Below are 23,807 nucleotides of genomic sequence, written 5' to 3'. Positions count from 1 at the left end.
GTGCGCAACGAGTAACACATGAATGTATTTATTTAATTGCAGTAAACACATTTATAGCAAAAAAAATACGCAATGCAATTACATTAGAAACCGACCAATCAGAATCGTCCAAATCATTATTGACTCATCATTAGCACGTGCGCAGGTAGCCGTTTATCGATAATTAGGGTGCGCAGGTAGGCGCGCTGCACATTCCTATCTTTTTTGACTTTTATGACCGGACGACTCAGATGATAACGCGCATACTATAGTGATATAAGTATTTGTTATTATTTCATCTAACGTGGACAAAATCAAAAAAATCAAAAAATCAAAAATCATTTATTTCAAGTAGGCTCAGTTTACAAGCACTTTTGACACGTCAGTTGACTATTTGTAAAGACTCTACCACCGGTTCGGAAGGCAGGTTCTGCTGAGAAGATACCGGCAAGAAACTCAACAGTTGCTCTTTTGAAAAAGTCATACAGTATTATAATTTACAATTGATAACAATTACAATTTCTTATAGTTTTATTTCCTGTGTGAAAGTGGAAGCTGATCAAATGGCCTCCAAGCGCTTTTATCTTTAAGGATACAAGATATACCTACTTAATTATTATACTTAACTATGGAGACTAAATAAAAACTGATTAATAAAATCAGCGTATTTTCCAATATATTCCAAAAATATGACAAATCCCCTAAGATATAATACCTTAATACCTTTTAATTTTATTTTTTCCTAGTTGCTATGCTACGTGACGTGTAGAATATTTTCTTTCCTCAATTTGGGGAATATTGTGCAATTTTCATTTTGTGGGGAATTAGGAAAATAGGTTTTGGTAATAATGAGTAACGACGTGGACGGCTGGCGTACCGAGAAATGTCACTGTCAAGTGTCAAATGTCAATCTTATATGTCATTGTCAATTGGAAACTTTTAAAATTAAATTTAACGGCAAAGACGAACTGCGTTTGCGTTAGTTATTTAGTATTTTGAAAGAATATTTTGCAAAGTCCAATTGAATACAAATAGATGAAAAGCTCAACACAATGGATAACCCTTTAACTCCAAATAAAATCCAACGATTGATGCATTTTGCCGAAGACAAATCCTTCAGTAGTCTACATCGCAGAGTGTTGAGAAATGATGAATCGGGAAGGTATATCAGTACTTTAAAATGCTATAATTATGCCTTTAACGATAAGTACATAGTTTTAATATGTTTGCTTATTTTTGCAGCATCAACCGGGAACAGATGCAACAAACTTTCAACCAAACAGATGCAAACTGTGTGTCATCTGGAATACTGGATTTGGAACATATAGAAGGTGATGTTTATTTATTAACTGCACTTATAAGAGACGAATATCTTAATTTTCCATGGATTCACTGTGTGGGTGCTGGGTCCATCCTGTGGCAGAAAGAAAAATACTATGAGTAGACTCCTACACTTGTGAACAATGGGGGTAGGGTTAAGGAATTCCTTAACAATCGACTAACACTTCCCTTCTCCGCTCATGTTGTTCTCTATGTCTAGTCAATTGGTAAGATTCTACTAAAGCAGCTTTGGATACCTGTTCTAATATAGAACTTGCTGCGTTTCTAGAGAGGCCAAGGTCTTTAAGCAAGTTATAGAGATTTTTTTTTGGTAATTCACCTGCACCCACATTTACAGCATACAAACTAAACCACATTTACTTTGTTGATTTGTATGAATTAAGTACATATTCTTTAATTTCTATAAAGCCTCAGGCGCTCTGTGGTGGTGTGGTTCTCAACAGAGAGGCCCTAGGCTCTATTCTATATAACTTGTGTATGCTTAGAAGATTTATATCTTCTAAATTGGCTCTGGCCCTGTCTGTAAAATGTACTGCCAAGAGATTAAGCATATGATGTCATATAGAAACTGGTAGAGATGCATAGAATAAAGTTGACAAAAAAACCTAAGAACCTAACCTTGCATTATCGCTTAACATCAGCAGGCTAATTCACTATCTTCAACATATGCTAGTTGAATATACAAAATTGAGATTCTATGTATCCAATGTTATCCGGTGCTTACCAGTGGATATTACATAGTAGGTAAATGACATTTTGTCAATTGATGTGATGTTTATTTTAATAGGTTGATAATAAAAATCAAAATAGAGAATAGGCCAGCTGTGTGATTGTATTCAATGGCCAAGTTGTCATTGAATAGTAAATTAAACCGTAAATATAATAGTTAAATATCTGTATCTGTATATTGTTTACACTTATTTGTTTTTACAGGTTTTGGTGATTCCGGTCTCCAAAGCATCTCTCTGAACAAATCTGTAAGTAGTTACAAACTTACAGTTACTTTTTCTTTTAATGTAAACCACTAATTTTAAGATAGAGCTTTGGGTAAAAAAGCTAGTATACGGAAGCAATAAGTACTTATTTATTTCTGCCATGAAACAGGATTACTGTGTATCAGTTTGGGTTGTAGTTGTCCAAAGTCTAGGACTTGTGACCAATTTATGGTTATGATCAACTAAAAATATGCGTATTAAGTCCTTGACTACTACTTATTAGTCATGGTCAACAACAGTCTACGTATACAATACCATTTTAATTTAATTTAATTACTTGGAAGGTTTTATTGCATGATGCCAACAGTTGAGTTTATTATGAGCTAGGATAGTAAAGCAACAAAAAAATTTAAACACAGCTGTTTCGAATAATTTGGCAACTTAAAAGGATTGTTAGCTAACCAATCAAAGCCATGTGATGTCTACTCTTTAGCTTGTTTGTCGTTACATGTTCCCTGCGGTACAAGGTCAATTGACATCATACGTCTAGCTGATTCAAGAGAGAGCATGGAATTTACACGGTTAATCGAATAATATTCTCAATCTTTCAGACTACATTTAACCCTGGTGAAATGACTGGCCGGTCGACAGAAGCTGTCAATGCCACAGGTCAAGAACCTGGGCCATCAAGGGCATTTGAAGAATATGGTCGACACTCGATGTCCTTAGACAATATCACCAACCACATGGATAAACAAACTAATGAAATACAGGACCTAATGAGACACTCTATTGCTTCTAATTATTCATTCCATTCTAAAGTAAGTAGAATATTATGAATATCTTATAAATATAAATCAAACTGTCATACTGATATTGATTTTGATTTGATACATGACTTTTTTCTGTCTTTTGTCACTATAATATTTTTTTGGGACTGTAATCAAAAAACTGACATCAACAATTTTGTATAATTTAAGGCAACAATATTATTTCGTTATAATATTGACGGGCCTCAATTTCATTTAGTTGCATAGTAAATTATTCAAACCTAATACAAAATTTATGTATTATGTTTGAATAATTATCGTTACTCAACATTCTAGACAATATTTTTGTTTTTGTTCTGTTTTTCTCATGCAATCAGTCAGCAGACTATGAACAGAGGTGTTGTAGGAAAATTTGGCGATTAAAAGCAATATTCCCCAGCAGGAGAAGCTCCATGTGAGTGAGTGTCTTATGTGGCTTTTAATCAAGTATTTGCCGTCTTTTCAATTGTCGTATCGCCATTGACATTGTAGACAATATTTACTATTGTCTACAATGTCAAGTGTGGTGGTCTAAGGGCTATCATCATTAACATCTGATCACTCTAAGCCTGCACAACTGCTTTGGATAGTATTGTAGGGAATTCAATGACAGACTAATTTTTCTCATTAATAAATCCTGGTATCCCAGGACAATCCCAGGATTATCGTATATAAGGAAAAATAGTAAATGAAGCCTTTTTTTAAATTAAGAATTTCAATCCTATAAAATGGCCTGTTACCCCTGGATTTGGGATTGCAGGATGAAATTCCTTGGTGTGACCGTGTATTGGGCTGTTAAATTATGCTTACGTTGTTCTACCATGTTTTTCTAACATGCTTCCTACAAAAAACATGGTTGTCAAATCTTGAAAATGTATTAAATATAATTTCAGAAAGACTTAACTGCTGCAGAAGCATCATTTGTGTTGAAGGAAGGTCGTTTGCCTGTTCAGATGAGCACTCAAATCAACTTTCAAGAGAGTATGTCGTAAGTAATTAACTCTATCATTTACAAATGTTAAGACAGTTAGACAGGAAATACAGTTCTACAGTATCAAATATCAGGAGCAACTAGCGATGCATGTCAATGACTTGGCAAACAATCTAGAAGGAGACGGCAGCCTGCTGTTTTGCAGACTGAAACGCAACAGTGTTCGAAATCTAGCCAAGAAAGATAGCTAGAATACAGCATAATAGGAGATTTGTTAATGGACTTACTCCTTCTGATGACGCATAACCTCTAACCAACAGACGAACGGCTCAATGTCGAATGACAGATTGCCGAGTAACAGTATAAGAGTAAGGAGAAAAAAAAAAAATTTACAAATGTGTAGAATTTTTACCAACTATACCCAAAGGGTAAAGTGTAATACATCCGTCCGTCTGGCCATCCGCCTGTCTGTCCTTGATGAACCATGATAGTTAGACAGTTAAAATTTTCACAGAATATGTATTTCTTTTGCCATTATAATAATAAATACTCCCATACATCAAAAGTGATTATTTGCCGTTTTTATAGATAATGGTACAGAACTCATGCGTGAGTCCAACTTGCACTTAGCCAGTTATATATTGTTTGCTAGCTATACTTTTTGATTTAATTACCTATAACACTATATTATAAAAATAAATATAATATAAATTGTTATTTAAATTCAAAATTTCAGAATGACTGCACCAAATATATCTTCATATTTTCAACATAGGTGTCCAGAATTTAGAAATATACTTGGTCACAATGACAGTCCCAACAGGCCAAGTATTACTGAGGGTATGTTGAGATTTTTTATTATTTACAATAAATGATTATATTGAATGTAAAACTATATATACATTTACATACTATAGTCTGGCAAGTTCGTTATTGACACTCCCATGATATGCGGGCAATGGGGGGAATGATTGCGCGGGTGTGAAGTCGTGCGTGCGGGGAAGTGAGGTGCATCTGTCGTGGGTTTTCCATTCATCGCTACAAATGCCCCCCGGCCCGCGCGGACCATCAGGATTGTTACGAACGAAGTTGACATGCTATAGAAATTGTGCATTTATCGCATTTGCTGTTGAGAAAATAATTTTCAGAATTTTTGGAACCCGCATTAATTTGATAAATATTTTTTTTGTTTTGCTCCGTTGTCTACAAATCAAACATAGACAATTAGGCAATACAGTAAAAGTGTTCAAAACACCTGGAATTGAATTCATATCCAGTGAAAACTGTCAATGTCATGTAATATTGTCAAATGACAATAAGACACAAGCTAAAAAGAAACATTAAATTGTAGACAGAGAAGCATTAAACAAAAAAAATCCTTAAAAATGTTTTAAAAACGCCTTAAACGAACGCTACTACGCGAAAATCACTGACAATCTGTCAGGGTGTGAGATAAAAACATGTTGCCATGATAAAATTCTTCATTAATATTGTCAGCTAATAAAAAAAATACATTTTATTTAATTAATTTAAAAAAAATGCGGGTTCCAAAAGTTTTTTTTGTATTCCCTATATTTTATGTTCTTTTAAGATAAAAATAATTTGTTCTGCTTAGTTGTTTTTACTTCTTCACAGTATCAGCAATGGGGATGATAGATGCATCACAAAGTAATCAAGCTAATGTCTATAAAATGGATCAAACATTGGACTGTGTGCCAGTAAGACAGCGTCGCGCTGAAAAAACCCATGAAAAAGCCATTGCAACCAATTTGTTCTCAACCTATAGTGGTTCACCTGTGTTGCCTGTACGAAAAACCATGAATGTGGAAAATAGCCCAAATAATATGCCACCTCCAACGAGTGCTAAAACTATAAATCAAAAACCGTTCATGCATTCCTTAAAGCCGACAGATGTTCTGCTCAAGAATTTGCATTCGACTTTGCACATGGCGTCCGATGATACAGAATGTTCCATGGAAAATTCATTGAGTATTTCTAAAATTGCTGACTATTTAGGTAAGAATTACTTATTTTAATACTGTATTTCATGTAAGGAATGAAATATTTTGATAGAACTAAAGCTTTTTTTAAATGAATGCATTGTAAAAAGTATATGAAAAAACAAAATGAGGTAGGTTGAAAAATCATGATACTAGCAAGCCTTAGATATGACCATGGCATATCTTCAGACAAAACCTTTCTTTGGGATGGGATGAAAGAGACAGAGCGATATTTTCAATTCTGTCACTATTGGTCGACATTGGTCTTTCTGTCATCGCGGTATATGTTGCGCATCACAGGTTTACTGGAATACAACATGCTTTATATCATACACAATTTACTTAACACTAGCGAAAGCCCCGCGGTTAACCTGTTCCTGTGGAAATAAAATATAGCCATTAATACTCGTAAGGAACGTGACCTTCTATTGGTACAAGATATTTAAAATTTGCTTAGTAGATCCAGAGATTACCCCATTCAACCTTACAAACTTTACCTCTTTATAATATTAGTAGACATGAAACTAGAGATTATTCAGGACATGTTCAGTGTGTACTTACTATTCTCTCATAATAATTTATCTGAATGTATTGAAGTCTTCAAAACAAGATTGAATCAGCATCCTCTATGAGACGCTCGTTACTCATATTTTTTTTTATTTATTTTTTTTATTCTTTACGTTAGCCCTTGACTGCAATCTCACCTGATGGTAACTGACGATGCAGTCTAAGATGGAAGCGGGCTAACTAGAAGGAGGATGAATATCCACACCCCTTTTGGTTTCTACACGGCATCGTACCGGAACGCTAAATCGCTTGGCGGTACGTCTTTGCCGGTAGGGTGGTAACTAGCCACGGCCAAAGCCTCCCACCAGCCAGACCTGGACAAATTAAGAAAATCTCAGTCTGCCCAGCCGGGGATCGAACCCAGGACCTCCGTCTTATAAATCAACTGCGCATACCACTGCGCCATTGAAGCCGTCAAAATATCTTACTTTAACACTATGAGTGCTTTAACATCATAACAGTAGTTCCCTCCACTTGTTTGGTTTTCGTTGATCTTTCGTTTCGATTAGTTTGTAAAATGAACCTTGGCTGAGTATGTTGTGGGCTCTTCTCGGACCAAGGCGCGTTTGGAACCCCTCGTAATTTTAATTTTAAGTTTTCGACTTTAATTATCACTTCCAAAAACTTCCTTTCCAAAGTGGTTGTAAACTAAGCTTAATTGAAATAAATAAATTTTCAAGGAATTTTGTGTTATTACTAATTCAGGGAAGGAATCAAACGTCAGCGTGACGGGAATGCTGCAACTAAACAATCGCGCCAAACAAGTCAATAGGAAGCAACCACTCACAGAACTCCAGTTGAACATACTAGAGAATAAAGAATCAAACAAGGATACATACGTCACTAACCTGAGAGATACTAAAAGTGTTGAGACAGCGAGTTCTTCTGGGACAATCAACACTGTGATATCTCTCGATAATCTCAAAATTTGTGATAAAGATGTAATACCAAATGTCGTAGTCTCTCATCCTAAGCCAAACAGTGATGATGGACATTTAAGAAGTCCTAGAATGACACGTTCAAAGTCAAAGTCTCCGTCAACCAAAAGTCAGTCATCTTTACGTCCTGTTCAGGAAAATGTTGACAGCTATGGATCTGGGGACAGCCCGCTCTCTAGCAAAGGTATGTATTGTAATTTTTACTCCAGTAATAGTATATTATAACTTTCGCATATTTTCCAATGCAAATGCTGCTATTATGGTTTTCGAATGGTCTTAATCAGTCTTATATGTGTATATTAATAAAAAATACTATAACTTAAATAAAAACCACATATAAAAAAGTGGTCTGAAAAGAACGAAACAAGAAAATATTTCTAATAGAAATGGGAAATGCATATGTACTATGTAAAATTTATGTATGTAAAATGTTCATATTTAACCACTTTTTTATGTAGTCGGGTTTTTGAACTTTATTTTTTATTTAATACTTTTTCGTTTCCCAATCAGTCACGCTAGCCGTGCAATAAGTACATCATCGTATTCTGATATAGTTAAATGAAACGACTGAACTGCAACATCTGTACGTACTACCACTATTTAAAGATGTAATTTGACGCATATGATATATATACATATTCGTAATGTGCTAGCCAAGACCTTTCTTTTGATACCAAACACAAAGTGATTAACTCAGTTTGATTTTTTTCGAGGTTGGAATATGAGGATTTAATTCCGTCATATATTTTTTTTATAAAATGTATATAGCTTAAGTCACCCGCACCGTTATTACGAATCTTTTGACTCCTCATGCATCAAAATTGGTTCAGTAGTTTAGACGCTACGGTGGAACATACTTACATACATTCATACATAGACTACCAAAATCATTACCCTTCCTTTTGGCTTCGCTGTAGTCGGATAAAAAATATAGACAAACAATAGTCTTAATGTTTAGTTTATTTCAGGCAACCCTAACGCATCCCGCATTTCCTCCCCAAGTGTAAATTATAGGGAGTTAGATAGCTCCATACATTGGGATGAGGTGCTTAATCATAAGCGCTTCACTCAGGAAGGGTTGGCTAAAGGTTTGTGGGCCTCGCTTTGCTTATATGGGAAAATAACTAAAACTACTTATTATTTACTAAAACTAAACTTAAAACACCATATTAAATACTAATAATACTAAAACTAATAACCTTCTACTTTTCAAAAGCCCTTGTGAAACAGGCTTGCTTATATTAAACTGAGTTTTATTTATAATTTCTTTCTTACTATTCGTTCGTTACTAGGAAAAAATTCAAGTGTCTATCTGAGATTTCAATGTAAATGGTTTCTCACATGCATAGGTAATAGGTATGGTTATTTGTATGATTCTGAAACAATCGAACTTTTGTCTGTTTGTCTATTTGTCGGGGCCAATCATTGGAACTGATTTCACTGAAAGATAGGGAAGGTTATTATATTGATCATTATAAAGAATATTCCGGAAAAATCCATGGTCTTCGCGGGATTTGTGGCAAACTCAATTTCACGCAGATGAAGATGAAGTTTTATTCTATCACTATTTATGTGATAGAATAAAAAAAGCGAATAAAGCCGTGATTAAAGATTCTGAAGTAGAGAACTTGTGGAGTCATGGTGCATGTCGGATTGTTTCAAGTTATAATTTATCTAATCACTTTTGACCACTCTATGCTCATTCTATGGGGGTATGTTATGGGGTAAGTATGGTGAATTAATAAATTTGTAAACTATTTTACAGAGCAATGGGCGGAAATCACTACGAGTCGCGTGGATGGTTTTGTTGGTAAGTAAATACATAGTTTAAGTTTTATATGATTGAAAAATATGTCAGAGTTGTAGAGAGTAATAAGTAATAGAGGCCGATTATGTAGGTAGATTTTAGGTGTATAAAGTTTCTACCCTAAATTATGTAATGCTTAGCGATTATGCGTACCAGTACGAAATTGCATGTAAAGAAATCAGTCAGTAGAATATGTTGTAATTTTTTCAAGTTATTCTGTTAAAATCTTTAGCTGCATCATCACCTAGCGTTAGATGATAAATAGATAGATAGTTGCAGATATTGATCTAGATTTGCACAGGTAAGAATTAACTATTTATTATTCTACACAGGTGTAACTGCTGCGGTGACCATATCAGTCACAAATCTGACAGACAACTGGTTAACTGCGAGATTCCAATTCGATGACATACCCAACGTCAGTAGAGAGTTAACAATCGAGTTGCCGCGTTTTCCCATACTCCTATCGCCGAAGAAGATTGAAAATTTCAACTTATGTGTCACATCTAATCTAGAAATGGCCAGATATCTGCCTTATACAATGCATCTGAGAGACTCCACGATTGATTGCGATTTCGAATACAAAGGAAACGTGGATGTTAGCTTCAAGTTGCCCTTAATACAAGCATTCTCCAGCGACGGAGTGAACAAAGTGACATTCCCACCGATACAAGAGAAGTCTTCAGTAACGAAACATTTTGTGCTCATAAGCGATTGTCCGGTTGACCTTCAATTGGAGTTATCAATTACTAATGGAGAAAGTATGTTCGGTATTAAATCTATACAAGAAATTACGAAAAACGATGTAAACAAAGTGCTAACGGCTCGTACAGGGTGTGTGGAAGACGGGCAAGTGAAAGCTAAGAAGGGAATCAATAAACAACTTTGCAGACTGAGCAGCGGCAATGCTATTAAAGTGGCTGTAACTTTTAGTTCGCCAAAGTTATCGGATTTGGATATGGGTAAGTGTGAAAACATTACTTCATTTAAAAGAAGATTATCGACATTAAATACTGTTAAAGATTTAATTTAATCAAAAATTAAATCTTTAACAGTATTTAATGTCGATAATACTGTTAAAGATTTAATTTTTGATTAAATTAAATCTTTAACAGTATTAAAAGAAAGTTGGCAAAAGAGGTACCCAATTTAAATGTAGCTCACCATTTTATGATAAAAGGGCAAAATGATAACAATACATTATTTTCTTGTAATTCCAATGGTTTATTGATGTATATTTAAGCTATATCGCTATAAAGTTTTATCAAAATCAATTCATTAGTTTGTGACATCCAAATACATAGTAGGACAGAATTTTAAAAATATCAAAAATTGCAGTGCCTTCGATATACAAAGTTGGTTTGGCATCGTTCTGTGTTGCCAATTCAAATTATTTACCATCAGTGTGGGTAAAAAAAGGTAACGAAGATATAACGTTTTCATTATATTTTGCTACAGGTAACCAAACGCCCACGTTGAGTGGCGCACTGAGCGTGGCCATGATCGGCGTGGACACGCTGCTGAAGAGGGTGAGCCTGGTGGGCGCCGTGGGCACCGCCAGCCTTGCAGTACAGCCGCCGGTCGGCAAGCTGCTGCTCACACATGGTATACTTATTTAAGCCACTGTCTTAAAATGAGGGCTATTAGAGTAGCACGAGTGATTTTTGTGCACAATAGACAGCACGAGTGCTACAATCGCTAGTTACGTGCAGTGGCATACAATACTTTTTCTACGACCATGATAAAAAGAAATAAAATAATTAACAAAACTTGGTAAATAAAATATAATTGGCGTTGGGCATCGCCTCCTTCGTTTTATATCGGCGTGGATTCCTAGATTTTATCTTTTATAAGGAAGCCTGAATGTTTGTACCCAATACCATGTAACTATGTAAAGTTTTAAAAAAAAACATTGTAGCACGGTTTACCTGTGTGGTAATGAACATTACCAAACAACCTGTAAGAATAAATATCTTTGTAATATGGTTTAAGGTTTTATATTGAGTATATAAAAAAATATATATTCCATGTCACGTTCAGTGGCGATGATCGGCATCGACACGATTTCTTTTTTTTACGTAAAACTTCCTTTACGTTTGAATTGAGGAGTAAGCTGGTGAATTCTAATCGTAAAGTTTTAAAAGCGCCACCTATAGTAAAACAGCTAAAACACGAGGAAGCCCAGCGCCGAATCCGATTATTCTATTAACGGCATAATTGTGAAGTAAAGCAAGTACGACGCAACAGATGGCGCTACTAACTGCTACTATTTTTTAAGTTTCTCTTTCATGTATTATTCCTTTTTGAAAGAAGTTTTACTTCAGTAGTTTAGTCTAAATACATCAAGTACTACTTATAAGTTTGCAAGTAGAAATCGAACACTGCAGTAAATTGAAATTGCCATTTTGACCTTTATTGTTGTTACTGTACTAGCTGTATCTATATTATAAGCATATTTGTTTCAGAACCAACAATACTAAATTTGTCCAACACGGGGACTATAACAGGAGTATGGACGGTAAAGTTCAGATATAAGATCGGCACCGAAGGACAGTTTCACTTCAAAGTTTCCGCTAGCAAGGTAGAGATACAGCCTGGATGTGTGAACCAACTGAAACTGATGTATGTTGGACCTCCTGATACATTACATGAAGGGTAAGATTCTGTTTTATTGTTTGTTCACTTGTTACAAATAAAGTGTTTATTAAATAAGAATAGATCTTGTTAAAGACATACATATATGACTTATATCCATTGGGGATAGCAGAGACCACATCCTTCCACTTGCATATCTTCTTTGATTCTGCCTTTCTCATCAACCCTTTCATATTTTTCATAGAATTTCAGTATGTCAGTTAAGGGTACTCTTGACCAGACCTTTATTGAGAATTTTTTGGATTTGGTGACATACCTTTTCTTGAATAAAACCACTACATCTTAATTATAAGAACTTTTTTTCTCGACAGAACATTGATACTAGAAGACTCTTCCAGTGGTAACTCGGCAACAATTGAACTCACAGGTGGATCAGATAGGCCGAAGGCTTTTCCTATCAAAACAAATTACAACAATATGTCATGGGCTCGCGCGGGTAGGAAGGAGCTAAGCTTGAAAAACTCTACAAACCAACGGATTCAAATCCGGTGCCAGATTATGGGGGATGGATTCATGTTGGATGGTCCGGGTGTTGAGACTAGGGGGACATATGTGCTCTCGTTCGGGCCTTGTGAGTGCAGACCTCTACCAATCCTCTTTACTCCGAACTCCTCATTGCCTCATGCAGCAGCTTTGCATTTGGTGTTTGATAAGAACAGCGACTATTCGAGAAAGGTTAGTTTGATTTGTATTGATTTTTATTTGTGATCATATAAATGCTAGATTTTAAAGCTTTTGATAGGAACAGAAATAGTTAAAATTTTAAGCCACAAAGTTTATTCTGCTCAGAAGTGAACTGCATTCATTTCACCGATTCTATCAATTCCTGACACACAATAATTTATTACAGACATGATAAGGATTACATTTTCTGAATTGGGTCAGGTCTCGTCTGGTGGTATGGTGGTACTGTTAATAATATTGGCGTGAATGTATCAGATCAAGCTGCACGGCTGCGACAGCACGGACAGCGTGCGCTGGTCGGGGCTCATGACGTACGGCGACACGGCGCTGGTGCGCGCCGTCTCGCGCGCGCACATCGAGCTCAAGCTGTTCAACAAGGCCGCCGGGCCCGCCTTCCTCTGCGCGCGCGTGCACTTCAACTGTGAGTACGGTGTGCCAGATCTGGCCCAAAAGGAAACACTATTGTCACGTAGCGATGCTGTGTTTCTGTCTGAAAGATTACTTAAACCCTTTGTCATAGCCAGACCCCATGTTGTGATCCATAGCCAAACAGGTTAAATAAACATTGCACCGCGGCAGTTGTAATTATAGTTTTTTTTTAGCCCTGATGGTAAGTGATGATGCAGTCTAAGATGGAAGCGGGCTAACTTGTCAAGGAGGAGGATGAAAATCCACACCCCTTTCGGTCCCGCTCTTTCTTCCTCCCACCAGCCAGACCTGGACAATTTAAGAAAATCTCAATCTGCCCAGCCGGGGATCGAACCCAGGACCTCCGTCTTGTAAATCCACCGCGCATACCACTGCGCCACGGAGGCCGTCAAAATATATGGATATATATATATAGGAGGTTATAGTATTGTTATTACGGTTATCATACAATGTTTTTGTAATTGATATGTAATCGTATTTTATTTGCAGTAAAATACAGATTCATATCAGCGGAGGCGGAGCTGGTGGGCGCGCGGCGCGTGCTGGGGCGGCGCGCGCAGCACTCGCTGCAGCTGCGCGTGCCGTGGCCGCGCCTGGAGCGCCGCGCGCGCGCCGCGGACGGCACGGCGCTCGCCACCGTCACCGTGCTCACCGGGCCCGAGTTCACCAGGCGCCGGATACTGAGGTACCTATCAGCGAAGGGTCCCAAAGTCCCAAAGAAAAGGAAATTCATATTGCTTGATACAAACCCCGGTTTCTCACATATCCATACATATTTATTACAATAACGAATATGTATGTATGGATTTTTAAAAGGCAACCCGGCAGGAACCAGCCTGTATGAACTCTTCACCACTGGTACCTTTAAGATGTTTGGTATAACGTCTCTTTACGTTGACTTATTGAAAATGTGTGCGGCAGAAATAATACACTGAAAGCACTAGTATTACATTTTATTTGAATAGAGATTTTGCTTACAACTTCCACGGCAACAAATTGCATATTTATTGGCTGACGCTAAGTAGTAAGTCGGCTGTTAGCTGTCATGTAAAACTAACTAAAAATAAATGTAAATCTGTAACTTATAAAGTAAAAATTCTATAAGCACGCTTGACTTGAGGAGTCATTTATTGCATCATTTAATCGGACGATGCGTGTTGACATCTATAGGTATAGTAAAACAGTGTTTGTTACTTTAAACTACCAGTAGATGGCGTTCTTAGACAACTTTGAAACAGTCCCTACAAATACACTTTTTAAAAAACCTGTTGCAATGCAGTTATGCCTAAGGCTCATAGATGGCGCTTTGTTATTTTTGAAATAAGTTTTACTTTACGAGTGTGGTCTACGGCACACTCGTTTTTTGTTCAATCGTGTTTTTTTACGTAAAAGATACTTGTAACGCCATCTCGTGGAATTTTGAGTTATCATTAATGTCCAAGCAAACTTTACGATGTTATTTAGTACCTCAAAAATATCAACATACTATACTGAAACACGTCACGATCGTTTTATTTTGTAACAGAATATTGAAAAGCGAATCTAATGGAGCCATGGATTTATCGCTGTTGCCCGATCACCTGCGAGTGTTGGCGGAGCCTTTCGATGGAGAGGATGCCGCCATGGATAGCTATCTGGAAGAGTTCAATGAAACTAAGGTAATAATATAAGAAATTAAATATCACCTGTCTCATTCGATGAAGCACACACACAGCACACCTGAGAATTTTCTTAATTCTCTATGTGTGTGAAGTCTGCCAATCCACATTGTACCAGCGTGGTGGACTAAGGCCTATCCATTCTCATTCTTGACTGAGATTTGTGCTTGTGTCCAAAAATTGTATGCCGTGATTTCACGAACAAGCGATTAGTCACTACTAATCGCTTGTTCCTGAAATTACACCAAAACAAGAGTAATTTCAATGGCTCCATTCCTATGCGCCATCATACCTCCTGGAGTTTTCTGTATTCTAAGCCTCTCTCCTATAAGGAGGGAAGCTAATCCCTCTTGTGGACTGTTGTTGGAAAATCAGATGATAATGATAAATATGTCTTTAACTTCCACAGGCGTCACTAAACGAGCTGATCGATAGCTTGCAAGAGCTGACCGCACAAATCGACCTGCCCCAAGACTTTGCCGAGGACAACACCATTCTCATCACAGATGATACGGTCGTAGAACACCATACACTGTGCGATTGAAGTGTTTAAATTTTGATACAGTGATTGATGTGTATAATAGCATGCAAACTTTGTGACGTATCGGAATATAGTGCGTTAAACTGCGTAATACAAGATTTTAGATAGCAGCGGTAACGTATGGGCGCGACGGCAGGGCATCACGGCCTTAGACCAATTACATTCTATTGGACGTGTATCGCACTCAACTTACGAATAATATTGTCTGTCGTTTTTTGAGGGGGTACGAGGTAAACTCACACACCGAAAAAAAATTAATACCGATAAATATACCACAATTAAACATCGTTTCTGTAGACGCAGTTTGTATGAACACGTTTTGATCATGATCAAATAATTTTGACATTGGTGTAACCTCTAGCGAGGCAGGTCCTATAGATTGTAATTTGTCTGAGCCCCGCTCGCGTCTTGAGTTTATGTATGACCTGCAAGTAGCGACACTCGCAGCTAATTTCCGTGACGTCATAAAGATTGAATCCTACTTTAAATGCAGTGTTTCATGTGATTACTTATTGATTTATATTATGTGTAAGTAGATGCAGTGTGTTTTATTCAACTAGGACAATATAGGGCATTAGAAAAGCATTGAAATATAGGGAACTTAAAATCAATATCAGAAGCTATAAGAGATATCGAGAATGTGGTAATAGTGGAATTACCGTGTGGAACTTAGGAAGCTTTTAAATGGCATATTCTTTTGTAGATCAAGCAAAGTTAGAGAATTTGATTTTTTTTCTTTAAATTTAAAAAATCTCATTTATCAAACCCCACTTTTATTATTTTTTAAATTACTTCGAACTTTGCAAGTGGAAAATATATTTTTTCCAATAGTCACAAATGCGCCATATTCATATTCTATGAGTGCCAGAAAAGTTTTTGAAAAAAGCACCTGTAAACCAACCAGACTATATCTCCTATGGTTTCATATTTCTTTATACAGTCCTAGTTAGATAGAATACATTGCATCATTAGGAAGTTTATAATTATAGGTGTGTACTTAAAATATTTGAATAGGTAGGTATCATTATTAAGTCATGAAATTAAAAAAAACGTCCAAGTCTACTTTTTCAACTGAAAGTGTAGTCCATGTCATTTAGGGAGTTTTTGGTTTCCTTTTTATTTGTTAATTATTTTTGTATTTGTTTAGTTTACTGACTGGCGATTATAGCTACAGACTGATATTAAGACGGCTAAATTGTTTAAACATTTTGTCTACAAATTTATATATATATATGGAGAGGTTGAATCTCGCAAATACCATTATTTCCACAAAGTTAATTCAATTGACTGATTATAATAAAAAATCTGTTATGTTGACTTCCATTTATGCATTGATTTTTGTAGATTATTATGTTGGAAGAGTATATTTCAAACATTCCATTACCTTATGATGACATTGTATTTAGGTTCTTAGGTTCCCAGAAAGTTGACCCTACTTATTTGTTCAGTATTTGTGTGTAATTAAATCGGGACCAATTAGTATTAGGTATTAGGACTATTGAACTTAATTTAAAACAATATCATTAATTAATAAAAAACAAACACCACCAAGTACAGTGCGCATTACCTAGGTTTGCAGCTTTAATATCAGTTCAATTGACTGCTCAGAGCGCGTATCCTCGATAGAAACAATTGATATAGGGCATACATGAAATACACTTACAAGACGGAGGTCCTGGGTTCGATCCCCGGCTGGGCAGATTGAGATTTTCTTAATTTGTCCAGGTCTGGCTGGTGGGAGGCTTCGGCCGTGGCTAGTTACCACCCTACCGGCAAAGACTTACCGCCAAGCGATTTAGCGTTCCGGTACGATGCCGTGTAGAAACCGAAAGGCCGTGTAGCCCGCTTCCATCTTAGACTGCATCATCACTTACCATCATCAGGTGAGGTTGTAGTAGAGGGCTAACTAGTAAATAATAAAAAAAAGAGACGTCTTGGGTATTTTGATCCCGCTCATTGACAATTTCATTTTCATCATCTTAGGGAAACAAATAAATATTTTATTAAAAGATAAAACTCATGTTGCCCTTTAATTTGAGCGAATCGATTTTTAGTAGCCCACAAAATCTGCAGGCAACCGTTTACCAAAGCGACTGTCATATTTGAACCCGCCTTTTTAGTGCCTAAATAGATTTAAGTACCTATTTATCTATTAATTAAATATGTATATGGAATTTATTCTAATAAAAATACCATTTTATTTCATAATCATTTATTATTTTCTTAACCAGTATATTTATTCCAATCGTTTTCCTATTTTTTTTTAAATCATTTGTATCTAAGAGATTCCGCCGTTAATCGCAGTAGTCTGTTAGAAATGACTTTTTAAAAATATTGCCTACTACTTATAAAACTAAAATGCAATTTCCACTTACAATAATTCCTTCAATAAACGTCGCAAAATTATATTTTATATACAGGACTAAGACGGTTTATTAAAAAACAAAAATGATAATTCGCTAATCATACTCGCCCTTTTGAATGAGCCCCAATATGTTATCTGTTCATGATCTGAAATAAGTTAACACTAATTTGGGCATAAAATAATACATTAAAATATGAATCCATCTCTCGGAGCTCATTCCAAAGGGCATTTACACGTCAATAGTACATCGAGCTTGGTGTATTTTTATGTTAATATTAATGAATCTATCTCTTACACAACAAACATTCACTCATCATACATCGCCACTCTCCCGCCATTCATTCGTCGCTCGTTGTCATTCATTCGCAGTTCGTTCACACACACAATCGCACACATGTCGCATTTGGCAGTTTATCATAGTTACTTCACACACATTAATATTCACATGAAACCCCTCATTTAATGTACAAAACAATACACTATTATGTTTATATCCAACGTCAAACCAATTAGATCCTGTAATCATATAAAGCTAGAGACGACATGTGAATACCGACGGCGTGACAGCGAGACGCGAGATGTCTACATGCCGTATACTCTACATACAAAAAATCAAACTTATTGAAATGGAAGTACTTATTTTACATATTTTTTTTCAATATACAACTAATTTGCGTTAAAAATGGCTGACGTATTTCATATAGAAAACGGGTGCTTTGGAAATACTATTCTCAAAAACGTATTGCTTTACAATTATTACACCTAATAGTCTAACGTCACAAGACGAAGAGATTAATACGAAATGAGTTACTTACACGAAATATATTTCTGTGACAGGTGGTTATTGTTAAGGCAGATTTGTATAGCGAATAAACAAAAATAGTCACGGATCCCTAGAACATTTTGTACGATCGATCGATACTAGACGATCAACTTTTTATTTATGAAAATTCTTGATTCTGGTAGCTAACTGAGTTACCAGGTAATGAAAAATTCTTGACCTTGTAACTCAGTTAGCTACCAGAATCAAGAATTTTAGTAAATAAAAAAAGTTGAACGTCTCATTGAGATGAAGCTACTCACGAAAAATTAAATTAGTAATTAGGTGTACAAAATGTTCTAGAGATCCCTAAAACTAAGAAGACATCTTTAAATAAAATCGGAAGCAGCCTTTTGTTAGTAAAGAGTATCGTGCCTTGTGTTGTTAGATTGGCGGGATTTTTACATTAGACCTGAGTTTCTGACAAAAAAAAAATGAATGCAGGTGGACTTCTTCAGACAATTCGCGTATGCAACGAATAAAGCATATTTATTTTCAAGACATGGCTATCGTACGAAATGCAATCTCAAGTTCAACCAACCTTGACCGACATTGACCTATGAAATCTAGATCGGCATAGGTGCAAAAGTGGCTCACGTAAATAGCCTTACAGTATCATGTAGGATGGTGCGGGTGACAGTCAGTATCACTGTTGAAAGTTTGCCGCGATTCATGATAATAGTACGTCATACAGGCGACTGTCACCATACCCATGCTATCTGAAAAACACTTTAGTCTGATACTTATGGTAATAAAATAATTTCCGTTGCACACGTGGGATTTGTCTTTAAAATACGAGTGCACTTACATTTTTGTATTGCTTCATGAGTAGTCTGTAAGTTACAATAACACATGATAGTTTATTATGTAAGTCCACATCTATTAGATTTTTCCAGCCTCCATTAAAGACATTTCACACCCAAAACTATTGGAATTTTATTACAAAGCCAGAAAAACATTATTTGGTAAAAAGCAGATGTTTTAACAAACTTTTCTTATATTATGTGTCCTGTATGCATTCCAATACCGTTCACTATGCTAGGCAAATAAGTTCAATTTTCACATAGCATTGCAATACATGCAGTTACATAAAATACTGGCTCATTTCGTTTGTGGTGTAAGGCATCGTCTATACACTATGGAAGCAGTAGAATTTTCCGCGATTGACTTAAAAACTAGTTTTTATATGTTCCGTTCGTAAGCACTAGTTAAAAGTCAACTGCTCTGACATAAATATGAGTCCAAAGTCTTGCATATTTCCATAGCAAAGTGGTGCAGTCATAGATCAATTATACTTGCGACAAATGGCGCAACAATTCCATACTATACCCCAGTGAAATATGTTATACACCCTATAACAACTTAAGATGCAGACACGAGATTTAATGAGACTTTTGAGACAACTTTTAGAACACAAAAATCAAGGCGTATTCGAGATTTTTCTCATTCAGAAGTTGACCCCATCATTTCACTGGGGTACCCCATAACATTTGGTCTATGTCTACGTCACCGCTTCTGAAAATACATCACAAAGGCCCTCCCTACACGGTTTAGTCTAAATGATTCCAAAATAACGCATGTCATCATTATTATATTTATGTACACATCACACACATCACACGTTTTTACAATAGGAATTAATATCCTAAACTAAAAAATAAACCAGTCACTTAATGAGCTATAAAGTAGTACGTAAGTTTGCCAACGATACACTGGCCTAGACACGAGCGGCGCCACCCGTGACAACTATCGCATCCTAACGTTGTAGAACGAAAGCCTGCGATACCTAGACATACCTCATTTTATAAAGCTTTTTTTTTCATTCTTTACAAGTTAACCCTTGACTGTAATCTCACCCGGATAGTAATAACTTGTTAGGAGGAGAATGAAAATCCACACCCCATTCGGTTTCCACTCGACATCGTACCGGAGCGTATGTCTTTGTCGGTAGGATGGTAGCTAGCCACAGCCGAAGCCTCCCACCAACCAAAAAAGCTTTGGAAGGTAACAGGTTTTAAGAGTGCAGGAGGTCTATTATGATGGTTTTGTATAACTCTCAATTGCGAGTCGAATGGACCTATCTCTCTGTCTAACTCGATACTAAAGAAAGAGAAAGATAGCGGTAAATCAGAGTTATACAATACATAGTTACAGAATAGCCTCCTGCTGTCCTATTCCCTAATTTGGTCTTTATTAACAACCTATTACAATAAACATCCAATCAACTAAGAAATGCCATCTACCTACTATAAACGATATCCACTAAGGGTTGTCATAGAATCTCAATTTTGTATATGTCAACTAACATATGTCAAAGTTAGTGATTAGCCTGCTGGTCCTAAACCAACTAAAGCCATCACAGTAAACTTTAAGCATTGATAAAATGAGGTAAGTCTAGCTACGGCAGTCCTCGATCCACGAGATATCGAAGTCACAGTGGCTCGTGAGTATGTATATATTGCTGCTGATCTAAAATATTTCTTAACAAGTTAAATACGACGTTCTGCAGTGACTAGGTTGTGTTCAATGCAGATATTCATATTCGATAAGAGATCATATGGCTATCAAAATCGGCTCACACACTGATCCAAAAGTCAACACAAAAAAAAAATTTTGGTCATCATTTTACTGCCCACGTTCAACTTATATAAATATCATCGTAATATATAAAACGTCCATAACATGATAATGTCGGTAACGGAATAGTACCAATTAAACGCCCAACCGCTTTCAACCGTCACAATTACAGTCAACCCGTCCACATGATTGTATGACATCTACAAATTCCTTATGGTATGTATTCGATACAAATGTAACAGTATTTTCACATACAAAAATGCTGGTGTTTCCTTTAAAATATAAATATCACAGATAGTGCAAAAATAAATCATAATAATCTTCACATCGGAATAATATGTAATGCATTGAGAGCTCACTCAGACGGCAGACTTTCGGATTTAAATATGATAAAAAACCTGTTAAAATAGTAGTTTTTGGACATATATTTATAAGATTAGTTTAAAATGGAAGCTAATTACGATTTTCTATCAACCAATATCAAATGTTACATAATTTCCATCATTCTTTGAGAAACCGATCTGTCGTTCAATCTGCAGTCTGCGAGGGCCCTAAATAAGAACACCTAAACACGGTACACAATGGAACTATAATTACGCGTTTTTGTTACAAATACATCATTGGAATAATCATAATGTTGCTCATAATTGTATTGGAAGTTTCACATTCTACAACTAGGTTTTGGAAGCAAGGTTTCATTTCATTGCTCTGTATGCTTACACAGACAAAGTACCCCGAACAAGAAGATTGGGAGAATATAAGATATATAGAAGTAGTACAAGACACTACGCTGAGATACTGAAAGGGATTTCAGAAACAGATAACCTTTTGTAGGAACATATTTTGTTATTTCGTCCTTAAAAACAAATAATAATGACTCAATATTTAAAATGGCCTCAAATTTCACGCAACACAAGGAAAAAGCACCTCAGAATTCCCTTCTAATTGTGTGAACATGCTTCAATAGCGAAAATTTACATGTAATGTATTTAAATTTACATTTGCCAATTTTATACATTCGTTCGTTGAAATTTCCGTAAAAAATAAGTGATCGCAGTGTGTTAATTTTTTAAAATTCTTTTTTTAGATAGGAATCTAATTTTATATAAGAACTTTGGTTTCTACACCGCCCAATGTTTCTCTTATGTTTCTTGATACACTATCTTACTAGTAATGTATGTTGAGTCATTCGGTGATAAATTATTATGAAGAAGTACAGTCCAGCGTTGCTAAATGCTAACTTAAAGGAAGAATAAACGTTTCAAAAAGGCGAGGGGAGGCGTGGGTTGAATGGAAGTACGTTGAATTGAGTGAACTTTCACAGCGAATGTATGGTAGATCGAGAGATCATACATAAATTCCTAATTGTTCATCCAATCCACGCCTGACCTCGTCAGTCCGAGACCATCGTAAGGGTAAAACCACACTAAAGACAAGGTATTGCAGTAAAGAGGCGCGACATAAGAAATGTTATGTCTATTGTTTCTTAATTAAAATGCAGAAAGGTACTGCACAAAGAACATATTCGCCTCATTCCGCTGCAGTGTTCATAATGTGGTGTGACCTTTAGCTCTCTTTCAAATTGGCGCAGATTCGAAGCGAATCGCGACGTGTTTTTTTTTTTATTATTTGTTATAGTATATTGATCTCTATCACAGTTCATTTAGATACAAATTAGTTTGACTTTTACGCTAGCGGATACGCATCTTTTACTCAACACAATGGAGATGGTCCGTTTCAGATCAGGTCTATGTGAAATACAGGGATTCAATATAAATAAAATCAAACTTGTCAACAATAAAAAAAAAATCAATCCTGTTTTCTAGGATATTATTATTATCCTAGCCGTCAAAAGGATATCTATCCGCTTATTAATTAATTTCCCTGTTACCATAGACTTTATACAAAATGGACCAACTTTTGTACGTGAATATATTATACAGATAGAGTTCAATATACTTCGTTTTGCTTCAACTCTGCGCTAAGATCAATGAAAGCTTATGGTACGTTTACATGCACGCCGAGCAGGTCTGCAAACAGCCTATTTACATGTACGTGCGAGTGTTTTGTCGCTTTGTACGCAAGTGTAAACGCACCATAAAGGTGAACCTACCTTGTCCGAGCTGAACGAATCGAATTTTAAATTTCTACATATGAAACTTTGCAACCTTCCTGTGTCGAATCGTCCGAATCTGTATTCGATATACAAAATTCTGAACCTTTCATATAGACAGTTCTAAAATTCGTTTCGTTGCACGCGTTTGCCTCAGATAAGTGTAGCAACACTAAACTAAGGCAATGGAACTATTAGTCCATTAACACACCAGACTCGCGGAACTTTGTGTGTCAGGGGCAATTAAAACAACATCACGAGCGTGTTGTCGGTGTATCGCTACACCAAGTGTGCGTTCACCTTTACAAATAATACCGAAGAGAGTTCGAGGTGGAGACATCGTAGCGGCTGATGGAGCGGTTCGAAGTAGCCGAGGCTAGAGCGCGAGGCGCGGGGCGGGACTCGGCCACCCGTCGGAGAGGAGCAGCTCCGCGACGCACAGCCGCAGCGGCGCGCGCGGGGGGTGCGGGGGGTGGGGTGGCGGGTGCGGGCGCTAGGGCGCGCGGTACAGCAGGTAGGCGGTGAGCGCGGGCGGCAGCGCGAGGCGGGAGGCGGCGGCGCGGAGCCGCGCGCGCCCGACGCGCTGCCGGATGACGCGCCTGCACAGCTCCATCAGCGGGAGCGGCTCGGCTGCAAACATACACACAGAGCGTTATTA

At 36.6% G+C, this 23,807-nt stretch overlaps 2 protein-coding genes across 6 annotated transcripts in view; one reads left to right on the top strand and one right to left on the bottom strand.

The window, feature by feature from the left end:
* Nucleotides 1-902: 902 nt before the first annotated feature.
* On the top strand, nucleotides 903-17,485 carry LOC112048887 (uncharacterized). 2 transcript variants are annotated; one of them, XM_024086582.2, is made up of 18 exons: nucleotides 903-1,141; nucleotides 1,222-1,310; nucleotides 2,254-2,297; nucleotides 2,867-3,076; nucleotides 3,958-4,052; nucleotides 4,732-4,835; nucleotides 5,631-6,011; nucleotides 7,268-7,684; nucleotides 8,469-8,588; nucleotides 9,266-9,310; nucleotides 9,640-10,269; nucleotides 10,766-10,912; nucleotides 11,773-11,962; nucleotides 12,274-12,637; nucleotides 12,902-13,067; nucleotides 13,565-13,760; nucleotides 14,601-14,733; nucleotides 15,143-17,485. In XM_024086582.2, exons 1-18 carry the CDS (start codon nucleotides 1,032-1,034, stop codon nucleotides 15,275-15,277), a joined length of 3,576 nt encoding a protein of 1,191 aa, XP_023942350.2. In that variant the 5' UTR covers nucleotides 903-1,031; the 3' UTR covers nucleotides 15,278-17,485. The 2 variants fall into 2 exon arrangements, with proteins under 2 accessions (XP_023942350.2, XP_023942360.2); XM_024086592.2 differs by lacking the exon at nucleotides 8,469-8,588 and having other exon boundaries at nucleotides 904-1,141.
* LOC112048898 (protein gustavus) overlaps nucleotides 17,470-23,807 on the bottom strand; it is a 133,504-nt gene continuing 127,166 nt past the window's right edge. For all 4 annotated transcript variants that reach the window (XM_024086623.2, XM_024086609.2, XM_024086640.2 and 1 more), the window contains exon 5: nucleotides 17,470-23,779. In XM_024086623.2, the coding sequence (XP_023942391.1) occupies nucleotides 23,643-23,779 (137 nt within the window). In that variant the 3' untranslated portion in view covers nucleotides 17,470-23,642. The remainder of the gene's footprint in view (nucleotides 23,780-23,807) is intronic.

The sequence above is a fragment of the Bicyclus anynana genome, chromosome 19 (genome assembly GCF_947172395.1).
Source record: "Bicyclus anynana chromosome 19, ilBicAnyn1.1, whole genome shotgun sequence".
Taxonomy (NCBI): Eukaryota; Metazoa; Arthropoda; class Insecta; order Lepidoptera; family Nymphalidae; genus Bicyclus; species Bicyclus anynana.
The sequence above is the reverse complement of the archived record's forward strand: the minus strand, read 5'-3'. Positions and strand labels throughout refer to the sequence as shown.